The following is a 12,472-nucleotide window of genomic DNA, read 5'->3' as shown; positions in this document are numbered from 1 at the left end:
CCAAAGTGTAACAGTGCAGTGTGGAAGGCTCTCGACACCATCAACCCTGCTAAGGAGAAAAGTCCATGGATCGATGAGATTGACCAGTTTCCCATTGATGTTCCAAAGTTATCTACCATCTAAACAACATGATTGTACGTAGTTGTGTATCAACATTAGGTGATAGTTGTTGGATTGATGAAATTCTCTTACCGAGCTTAATTTTGTGAATTTTATTCTGCTTTCTGGTGTACAAGTGGTAGGTCTAGCTAGTTTATGGGCAGTTTTTGTTGAATTCAACTTTGTCATGGGCTTGTGCTTGCTTGAACCTGTGATTGTTTTACTGTGAGGTGTATTTTCTCAGGAATGTATTTATTGAATGGTCTGTGGATTGTGGTGATGAAATTCATACAATCTGAAATACAATTCTAGATGATTTGTGATTTATCTAACAATAATGGAACCAAATTCTGAGACTCCTCCATTTCTTGAATTGATGGCATTAACTAAGATTTGAGAGTCCTTTTTGGGTAGCTAACTTCACAGCATCTAAACAAGGCCATGCCTTCGCCTTCAAGTATTGACATGTTCGAAGTATATTTTCTTGTCTGTGCGCCTTGAAATTCACCATTACTATTCCTAACACAGCAAGCAGTGATAGTGGTACCTTGGTGCTCAAAGAGTTGCGCATCCACATTTAATTTGAGCCACCCATCGTGAGGCTTTTCCCATATCACGCTATGCTGCACTGTGCGAGTCTGTTGGGTTTGTCTGTTGGGTTTCCTATATATCCGATGTGGGACTAAATCCCACCGAGTGTTAGCCGCTAACATTAATGTCTCTGCATGAGGAGTTCTCCCACAATGACTACTGCATAGGAAAATTTGTTTGAATTGATAAAATTAGCATCAAGATTTTCACTATAGACAACTTCAGTTGTAGGATTAAGATTAGCTGTATGCTTTATAGTATCAAGGATAGTTGTACATGTCATCAAAGGTTGAATCTACATGATCAATTATTTAAAGGGTCTAAATCTCTTATCACTTGGACCAATTTATTGTAGATTGATTACTACGCGTATCTTAGTTTACAGAAAAAGAAGAGTGACTGAGACAATTATTTTTTAATCAGGTACCATGGCATGCTTATCTTAGAATTGATTGGGACTATCTGTGGACTCTGGTATGTTCATTTTATTTTTCCTATTTTTAATCTTATCTCTTATCATCATTTGTCAGGAAAAAAAAACTCTTATCAGTTATCACTATCAGATGATGAAAATTAAATGGTATTAGAGTAGTATTCATCATCTACAACTTATTTTTCATCCCCAGTTTTTTTAGTGTAACATTGTGATTAGTGCAATGCAACACTTGGAATTTTATGATGACTATCCAACAAACCATAGATGATTCTTTGAAAAAGTATGACGTTTTTATAAACTTTCATGGTGAGGATACTCGTAAAAACTTCACAAGCCATCTGCAAGCTGCTCTGAGCAAGGAAGTTATAACCTATCTAGACATCGATGAACTTGAAAAAGGCAATGAGATCTCGTCAGGACTGATCAAAGCCATTGAGGAGTCATATGTATCTATAGTCATCTTTTCAGAAGACTATGCTTCTTCAAAATGGTGCTTGAATGAACTTGTCAAGATTCTAGAATGCAAAAAAGATCAAGGACAAATTGTGATGCCTATTTTCTACAAAGTAAATCCATCGCGTGTGAGATTACAGATTGGGAGTTTCGGGCTAGGTTTTGTAAAACATGAACACTGTTTGAAGTACAATAAAGTCAACTTGCACAAATGGCAAGATGCTCTCAAAGAAGCTGCCGAGTTAGCTGGTTGGCACTCCGAAAATTACCTGTAATATAAACTACTTCATATCTTAGAAAATTAAAACATTCATTATCTTCTCTATATCTTTGGATTATCATTTTATGAAACATTTTCTTATTATTTCTTGCTCTACTATGTTTACAATAAATTTCGTATGATTATATTATCTGCATAACAAGAATGTTAACCCTTCTTTTCCCGTTTCCTTTATATGGTAGGACCGAATATAACCTCATTAAAGTCATCGTCAAAGATGTTTTGAAAATAGTTAATAAGTTACTTGTTGAAATTGAAAATAAGTATGAAGAGACTGGATCATCACAGAAGAGCGCATAGCTGAAGATTTGTATGCTAAAGCTAAACATAGAGTCAAAGAAGCTACGTCTAGCACATTGGTTGGGAAGAAACTTTTTAAGCTAGCTTTTGAACAATTTTGCATCCATGCCGGAGGCAGAGCTGTTTTGGATGAACTGGAGAAAAATTTGCAGCTATCTCCTTGGCATATGGAACCATTAAGGATGACACTATCGTTTTGGAAACACGTCTAGCAGTTCACTTTGGTATGAACTTGCTTACACAGAAGCTAAAGGGAGGATCAAAAAGGAGATAGAACGTGGCAAATAGCATTTGGTACTGGATTCAAGTGTAACAGCGCAGTGTCGAAGGCTCTCAGAACGATCAACCCTGCTAAGGAGAAAAGTCCTTGGATCGATGAGATTGACCAGTTTCCCATTGATGTTCCAAAGTTATCTACCATCTAAACAACATGATTGTAAGTAGTTGTGTATCAACATTATGTGATAGTTGTTGCATTGATGAAATTCTCTTACCGAGCTTAATTTTGTGAATTTTATTCTGCTTTCTTGTGCTTGCTTGAACCTGTGATTGTTTTGCTGTGAGGTGTATTTTCTCAGGAATGTATTTATTGACTGGTCTGTGGGTTGTGGTGATGAAATTCATACAATCTGAATTACAATTCTAGATGATTTGTGTTTTATCTAACAAAATCGGAATTGAACATTTCCATTCCGTTTCTTTAGTGTGTTGATGCTTAAAGCTAAATTCTTAGTTAGTAGTAGTAGTAGTAGTAGTTTAGTTTGTATCAGCATCTCTGCACAATTTTAAGTTGCATGAGGTGCTTTCGAGCTGCATAATAGTATCCTGCCAATCGTTTGTGCCTCATACTTGCATTTTAGTTGCAATCCCAATTTGAGGGAACTTGTTTCTTTTGAAGCACAAGTTCTGAAATGCAAGCAAAATAATCATTCCTAAATGAAACAATTTATGGTCATAACTTTCTTATATTCGCTAGTCGCCAAACAAACTTAACCTCAAAGTTGGACAACAAAAACAAACTATTCTTAATACTATCAATAATGGAACCAAATTCTAAGACTCCTCCATTTCTTGAATTGGTGGCATTAACTAAGCTTTCAAATATAATAAAGTTTCATCCTTTTTGGGTAGCTAACTTCACAGCGTCTAACAAGGCCATGTCTTCGCCTTCAAGTATTGACATGTTCGAAGTATATTTTCTTGTCTGTGTGCCTTGAAATTCACCATTACTATTCCTAACACAGCAAGCAGTGGTAGTGGTACCTTGGTGCTCAAAGAATCCCGCATCCACATTTATTTTGAGCCACCCATCGTGAGGCTTTTTCTACGGATCTGCTGTGCATGAAACCAGTTTTTCCACAATTGAAAAGCTTGGTTCCCAACCTGTTCTGATGATTGTTGTGTGTTGCTCCAAACCTTCGCATTACGATTGTGCCACACGCACCATATAAGTCCTGCAACACGACCAGCTATGTCACATTCTTCCTTGCTGCAAATATCAAACAACTCTGCTACATCATTGAAGTTAGACAGTCTGTGCATTAAAATGTGGCTAAGACCAGCTGCTACCCTGGTAGTCGTGACTTGCGGGCACAACACAAATGCATGGTAATCGTCCTCCGCATCGATATTACATAAAGGACAGCTTGGAATACAATCAACTTGACGTTGTAATAGGCGCACGCACGCACGCACACGTAGGAATACATTCCCTACAAACTCTCCACAACACATGGCGTGCCTTGGGAGGAGCATTCACCGACCATAAAGCATGAAGTTTGCCCACAATATCAACAAAAAGTAATGCTACTTTGTAGGCAGTATAGTGTGGATGCAGCATGCCCAGATGAATACCTGTGGAGAATCTATCCACCACTACCAGAATAGTAGTATACCCTTGGTAAGAAGGTAAACCCACAATAAACCCAATTTCTACTTACAGCCCTCCCATCTTGCCTCCATTTCTCCTTCATGAGTAACCGGTGCCCGGTAACCTTCCCTAACCACATATTCCCATCCCAAATTAATTTATCTTCTCTAACAGTTTGGAATAAATTAAGGCATAGTTATAATAATATGTGCCATATCACTAGTCTTAAGGACTGCAGTTAACACCAAAAAATAATACAACCACCAATCATTAAACTGCTGCTAAATTTAACAAACATTTTTTTTCCAATTACCCTCTTGAAAATATAACCATTAAAATCATAAATCACACAAAATAAAACAGAAAACCAAATCCAATTTTACTGCAGTGAAAAAATGACTATCAGATAACAAAAAACCAAACAATTCATTCACCTTCCAAGTTTATGTTTTTATACTCAATTTTCTGTTTCATTCAAACATGTTGGCTAATAATCACAAATGCGTGCATCCAAACATATTGAATTTCATTAATCAAAACAGAACATTGAAACAACTAACTTGAATCCGAAAGGAAAATAAATAACATTACAATCATCCTAAATATGCCGATCACATAGATCTATTTGGAAAAGACATCATAATAACTCAATGCTTAGATATTACAATCAAATCCAATATGCTTTCTGGACCATATGTGGAAGCAATGAAGTAAATGATACACCCTCCAAGATGCATCTTGAACAGCAAAATCTGTAAAAAAAACTTATTCAATAAGTTGATGGGATGCACTTGCAGTACTATATCTATATCTTTAAGAAAATACTAAAACTATACGTTTAAGAACTTACCCAAATAAGCTTAGCAATCCTAACAAAACTAAACCTTACATCCATCTCAAGCCTACACTCAAAAAACATAATAATATTCAATATATAGCCAAAACAGAAACGATTTTTGAAATGGAAAAATGTTGAAAATCTCACCGATTGAAAAAAGTTAGAGTTTTTCCAAATCGTCGAAAAATTTGAAGCAGAAGAAACATGGCATGTGCTAGATGTGGAGCATGTAACATTCCAGCAAAAATTGGTGGAATGTTACACATAATATCAAATACAAACCAAGTTTTTAGATAATGTAGTGCAATATGTTTTGGATTTGTTACAAGAACAAGAGTATATTTTTGGTAGTAGGCCACAAAGAAATTTAAAGCTATGTCAAAACAGAAAAATGAATTGACAATGTAATCGATAATATTAAAAACTCTTGCTTCTGGTTCCTCAAGAAAAGCAAACACAAAGGAAGAAACAATTGATGTGTAGAAAGCCAGAGTCACAAGAAAATTTTGCCATATCCTGATCAAATAAAAATAAAAGCATTAATTAATTGGTTAATATGAAAGTGTGGTATTTCATTTGGAAATAGCAGAAATGGAATAGTTAATAACTTACTTGTAACGTTTTTGATTTGGAAAAATGATGAAGCTTTTGCATACAGTTGGATTGCGATATTGATGCATATCTTCTTCTTTTTTTCTCTATCTCAGATTTTCAACTTTTCTTTTATCTACTACTTTGTATTGCTTGTAATGTAATATGCATCCTCACTACACTCTTTATAGCCATTGGAGTAATAACAGTCTTTTTTCATAATGTGCTTGTACAACGCTATGCATTAGATGTAGGTAGGAACTAGGAAGTGTCCAGAGAAAAAAACAATGGGGTGCAGACTGTGCAGAGTTCTTTTACATGGAAATGGAAATAAATTCCACTAGCAATCATATATGCTGCAAATCCCATACTAGTTTAGTTTTTTTTTTCTTTTTCAAGTAATCTAGTAGGTAGAAAATTCACGGGTTCGAAGTACGGAGTTAGGATTGTGTTTGAAGTGTGTCTTCACAATTGAGTTGTTACTGAGTTTACATCACAGGTTGTGTGATTGAGAGGAAGTGAGAGGGGTCTCATATCTAGGAGTTCATAGGTAGAAATTAGCACGGGGTAGTGGTTAGAAGTTAGCACGAGGACTTTGAACTAACACTATTATAGTGGATTTCCTTCTTGGATTGGTATCCCCAAATTATGTGTGTTTACACTGAACTGGGTTAACAAATAACTTGTGTTATTTACGTTATGCATTTTATTTAACGGCTTTGGCTAACATGAAGACTTCATCAAGTCTTCCATGGTGCACAAGTTGCCCATATTATTATAACGAATACGAATTTTATAAAATCGACTGCTGGATTGAAAGTCTATATCGTATAGATCATCCATAATTTTTTTAAAAAAAATCAAAAATCGCTTGATATGTTATTGAGACCCATCAAAATTAACGGTATATAATAAACCGTTAATTTTGATGGGTCTCAATAACATATCAAATGATTTTCGATTTTTTTAAAATAAATTATGGATGATCTATACAATATAAATTTTCAATCCAACGATCGATTTTGTAAAATTCGTATTCGTTATAATAATATGAGTAATTTGTGCACCATGGAAGACTTGATAAAGTCTTTCATGTTAGAATTGGCCTTATTTAACTTGTCTATTATGCTCTGTACTGGTATAAGATGCTGTAGCATCACAACATCTTTCCGCCAGCCTGCCAGAATTTCACTAATATTTTGAGCTTCATTCCATAAGTGCGTTTTTGTTGGCTATCCATCCACGTTTACTTCATCTCTGGATATATGATTGCTCTTGTACCAAGATTATATTACCCTAGAGATTTCATGAATATGTGTGATTTTGTCAAAGAAAGTATCAATGTTTACACGGTAGTTAATTAAATGCCTAAATCTATTAAAATTTGATCAATAATAGACATTACATCATACAAGCTTTTTCTTTACACATGCCCTCTTTTAGTCGCATGAATAAAACACAGACATCTTAACAATGAAAAAAGATAAACGTGATTATGCTTAAGAATAAGAGAGTGATGTGATGCACTTGGGTGGATAATTCATAGAGTAAAGGCACCCTCTCTAGTTCTCCATGAAAACATAAAATTAAAGTAAACCTTTTCAAAATCGCTGATTTCAGCAAGAGTAATTTGAGACTAAAAATATTTATTATAGGTTTTATTTGAATTGATGGAACCTAACAGCGAAATAAAATATAATGAAATGAAGTGAAACAGTGAAATTAAATAAAGATTATAAAAAAGTTCATTCTATCATTTTTTTTGTTTTTGATGAAGTGATAATCCATTGAAATTAAATTCACATATAATTGTGAGATCTCGAGTTCGAACTCGGATCATGATGTTCGACCTAACAATTTCAGTATTTTTGCTGGTTAAGCTAAGATTGATGAGATATTATATCATTTTGAAAGTGAACGGAAGAGATCAAATTATAACTTTTTACACTATTAACACGTAAGACATATTATTACTCAAGTATGTTTTAATGAAGTACTTAAATCTAATCTTATTTCCTTAATAAACATATATAGAATGAAAAAAATACTCGACACAAATTATATAATACAAGAAAAGGACAAGGTGAGAAGGGTATGAGTCAAATTCAACTTTTGGTGTCAGCAAGAGATGAGGGAACTAACAGAGAAAATATGTTGCAAAAGGAGTTTGTTGGGGTATTTCCTGCAGAAAGTAACAAGAATGAGTGTGGGACCCAGCGGATTATGTTGACAGAAAGTGAAGTTGTGGGTGGAAAGGTAGCGGGGTCTATGGAGGGTGTGGACAGACAAGGTGAAAGGGCTAAAGTGAGGCAGGAAAAGGAGTTTGAAAATTTCTGGTCTCTTGGGTGGGAACCGAAACCGGTCAGTACCCAGGTTCGATCCATCTCTATCCCTCCAAACTGGATCCGTGGGTCATTTTTTGGATTGGGCCCTGTACTGGGCAATGGATCAAAGATAAATTAGTTAGGCATAATAAATCCAAAAGTAACAAAGCCCAATCAAAATGATCCAGGAAGACTCAACAGGCGAGATGGCGAGATGACATCACGTGGCGGGATGAAGTGATGTGGCGCTAACAGGTTTTGGACATTGTGTCGCGCCCAAAATATCTTATTCTTCCCAAACTATTAACTGTTTAGCTTCACGTGGAAGAAATAGTCACCCCCATAACCTCCATAGCTTGGGGACGAAGGAAAAGATAACCACCCCTATTCTTACGTTGGTTCGCTGGAGAAGACGGTGGTGGCCGAAGTTCTAGGAGAGCAAACTTGGAGAAGAATGAATTCGCGCAGCCTATAAATAGTTTCACATTCTCAAGCTAACTTTTGTGGTTGAGTATAGGCCTCTCAAATTCTAATACTCACGGTCTTCGGTTTGGGTCAAGTTCTCTCCAGGTTTCGATAGTATTGTTATGCATTTTTTTTTTCTTTCTAGAAAAACAAAAGGAGAGACTTCGTTTGAAGAAAAAAAACTGTAGAGAAAAATTGAAAAAATTGACTATATATAGAATTCTGCGTCAACAAAAAATTGAAAACTATGGATGTCTTTTCTTTTTTTTCCTAATGAAACCATGATCTTAACTACTCATACAAACAATGCAAATGATGAATCATTTCTTTCTTTCTTTCTTTTGAGAATGATAAAAGTAGAGTGTAAGTTGAATTGTGTTTAATGAATAAACGCCTATAGCATTTATCTATGTATATAAAGATGTCATAGTCTCTTATTTTAGTGGCACGCGCATGTACACCGTCTTATATAAATCAATGGATGTGATCATTTATCTATGTATATAATTTGAAGTCTGAACCTTTTGATCTAAATTTAATGATCGAGATTAATAACAGTGTGAAACTGTTATATATTCTGGTCCATTAATAAGGAAACATTGCTTTTTTTTTTTTGGGTATAGGAGACGTTGCTTTTTAGTAGCCATTAAAAGACACTTGTGTAATTGTGAAAAAAAAAAAAAAAAAAAACTTGTGTAAGTTTATTGTGAAAACCGAGTTTATTTTCTTTTACATTTAAAATTTTTTGAGATTAATTAACTTTGAAACGTCTAGTCAATATTTGTTAATTTGACGAATTCGTATACTAAATCTCCCAAGAAGTAATGGGAATTTAACATTTGTGATTGTGAATCGCTATGAGAAGTGTTAATTTATCAAATTAATTTGAGGGATAAGCTTTAAGATTTTTCACGATTACGATAAGCCTATATGGGTGGTGTATGGTTGCATCATGCATTAAATGGAATCAACTATATAAGTGTTAAGTGAGGCCGCTTGCATGAGATCGTGGCGAACCTTTAGAGCACTCATGAAAACCAGACACATACATGACTTAAATGTTCAACACCGCAATAACATACATCAAGAATCTTTCGTTCATATAGCTTGCTACACATATTTCAATATAGTTCATATAGCTTGGTTCAAAGGTGACAAATGCAATATTTTCAAACATAATTTTAATGTATTCTTTGGTTTGAATACTTTTAAATAAATGGGGGATTGTTGGATATTTTGAATATTTCAAAAGTAAATTATGTCATATTTTATTTTGAGTTATTTCTATTAGTTTATTGGGAAATTAATTTGTTGGTTGAATTCATTACTGTATTACTTTATAAATGCTCTAAAGTTTTAAGGTTTTCTTTCTTATACTGGACGGAGCATCATTCCTCACACTATATTTAATTTATAAGAAGAAAAAAAAAACTTTTTATTTTTGGTAGATGAAGAAATTATTTTGACATATTCAGTTTGATACTAATTAACCCAACATCACTTACATGATGCTCAGTTTACTTTAGGCCCAAATGTTTTAAATAAAAACAATGTAATAAATGGCAGAGATTGGTTTGTACTGTACTGATTAAACAACTCTTGGTTCAAAATAGTTAGAAGTAAGTTGTATTGATGAAAGAGCATTTGTCTCATGCATGCTTCAGAACATGCCTCTCTTTGTTTTATTTATTGACTTTAATTCAACTCTATTTTGACTGCCATGCTATTTTTGGTGTTCATGTAATGAGATCATCGTGTGTGTTTGTAAGAAATAATTTTAAATCAAACGCTCATGTTTCACAATTTCACTGTATCATAAATTGATCATAAAGAATCCTTTTTTCTCCTCACTACGCTTCTCAATTCTCATAATGCCCTCATATGTCCACGATTTCATGATGGGAGTGCGGTGGGTAATATATTATATAGCATTTGTTTTTTATGTGGTTTACGGGTCAAATCCGGATTTAACTATCAATTGTGTGTGCCCAAATATTTTTTATTTGGGTTTGTGTCTAGGTTAGAATTTCCCATTTAACTTTCATCATTTTGGTATTTTGTCGGAGATTAAGATTTTCATGGTCACGTGACCATATAGACAACCACATACTTTTTTATTATTTATAAAATAATTAAAAGAATAAAATGAAAAATTAAAAATTTTGTGAGTGTGACCAGGAGAATTATATATGGTCACGTGCTCATATTAATCTTTTGCTAGATCTCATACGAACCCAGATTTCATGCTTTCATAAAAGTGGGTGTTGTGATTTCAAAGAGATAATAAATACTCCAAAACATTTATTTTTCAAAAGGCAAAAGAAATTGTCTAAAAAAAAGGTTAAGAAATAAGATATGTCAATAAAAGCATCGACATCCATAACATCTAAGTTGGTTGCTTAAATGGACCAAATCCATTTTTTAATATTATTTTATATTTTTTAAATTTTTAAACAATTCAACTATTTTTTTTCCTAAATATCAATATCATTCATCAAAAAATCTAAACTGGTTCCACAATATATCTCACTGTTACTCTTTTTTTTTTTTTTTTGGGTACATAGCTCACTATTACTCTACTCACAATTATAAAACCGGAGTTTCTATGGTGCAGGTTTTGGACTTTTTTGGTGCAATTCATTTAATTGACCAATAGAATACCAATTAATTTCACATCGGTGCAAGATCATGGTAAACTCTATGAAAGTTTTATTTATTGCACATTACTGCCTCATTAAGTTAATATTAAGTACTACTCTGTCCCAAAATATAAGGGAAAATTGGTCAAAGAAAGTTGATGTATTTGGTTAAAAATTTGGACTAGATACATCAACTTTAGTTGGACCAATTTTCCCTTATATTTTGGGACGGAGGGAGTATATATTGGAAGATTCACAAGTAAGTAATTGCAACAATATAATATATACTCCGTCCCAAAATTCATATATTGGACAAACGCAAGAAATGCACCGTATCCACAATTGGCAACGTGGTTATAAATTACTACTATAGAACCTTGCAATATTGTTCAAAGTAAGAAGAACATATATTTTCTTCAACATCAATCTTCCATTAAAAAAGTCTTTCAAACGTCAACCCAACAACATACTTAGGTTCCAGAATACAAAGGGAGGACAACAAAATTCAAAATGAAGTACATCTCATAATCAACCATTCGTTTGGACTAAAGTATTGAGATCATTCTTAAGTTGCATCATTCATTAACAATGACAATGATGCTTTAGTTTATAATTCAAATTCAAAATGAAATCAATTGGTTCAATTGTAGCACATGCAAACTTGCCAATATTACAACCTTGCAGCTCATCTTCTCTCCAAGACTTGTATAACACCATCATGTCCACCAAATAAGTCGTACCAAATTGGTGTCTTTGCATCCAAATCTACACTCAAATTAATTAACGGTATTAAATTGGTTAGACTATGTATATTTTATTTCTAAAATTATAAAACTAAATGAATTTGACAAATAAAGGAAAAGAATATAAAACCATATGGATAGTTAACATGATATGTACCCTTTCTATTAGGATCAGCCTCAATTTCAAGCAAACGTTCAACGTTCGCAACATCTCCACGTGATGCTACTATATGTTGATTTTATAAGAACAATTTAATTAAGTAAACTAAAACTACAATATAATATGTAAAAGAGTTCACTCACCAACGATGTCCATCCCTTATCGTCACGACCATTCGGATCTAGTCCATTTGGATATTGGTAAACGAGACGCTCAAACAATGAAGTATAGCCTCTATCAAGTGCAAACAAAAAGAAACCACTTTGTGTTAGCTTGTTATCACAAATATCTTATTACAATATAAATGTTACAAAATTTTAAATTTGAAAGAAAATTCATATAAAAAAGTTAGATGCTTACCCCAGAACCGCGTATAACAAAATAAAGCCATGTTGGGAGTTCATATTGTAGAATCACTGTTGTATTGGCATGAAATAAAACAGGATCCATCCCTAGTACCTTTTAAAGTTTGAACTTTAAAAAAATATAAGCTCTCAATTCAAATGAAATATGGAAATTAATAAATGTTTTCACAATTGATAGAACGATAGAACGACAAAAAAATAAAACGATAGAACGACGAGAAAATGTTGCCACATCCTGCAACGTCAACAAATTTAGTTAATAGTTTTCATTGACAGACGATAAAAATGAAAATAATCTAACATAAAATAGCAAAAAGA

At 33.5% G+C, this 12,472-nt stretch overlaps 1 protein-coding gene across 1 annotated transcript; it reads left to right on the top strand.

Moving 5' to 3' along the window:
- Positions 1–1,113: 1,113 nt before the first annotated feature.
- LOC123924580 (putative disease resistance protein At4g11170) lies at positions 1,114–2,820 on the top strand. Its single transcript, XM_045977525.1, has 2 exons — positions 1,114–1,850; positions 2,042–2,820. The coding sequence occupies exons 1-2, from the start codon at positions 1,366–1,368 to the stop codon at positions 2,157–2,159; spliced, it is 603 nt and encodes a 200-aa protein (XP_045833481.1). The 5' UTR covers positions 1,114–1,365; the 3' UTR covers positions 2,160–2,820.
- The last annotated feature ends 9,652 nt before the right edge of the window (positions 2,821–12,472 follow it).

Source organism: Trifolium pratense, linkage group LG4 (assembly GCF_020283565.1).
Source record: "Trifolium pratense cultivar HEN17-A07 linkage group LG4, ARS_RC_1.1, whole genome shotgun sequence".
NCBI lineage: Eukaryota > Viridiplantae > Streptophyta > Magnoliopsida > Fabales > Fabaceae > Trifolium > Trifolium pratense.
Note: the sequence above shows the minus strand (reverse complement) of the source record. Positions and strands in the feature narration are given on the sequence as shown.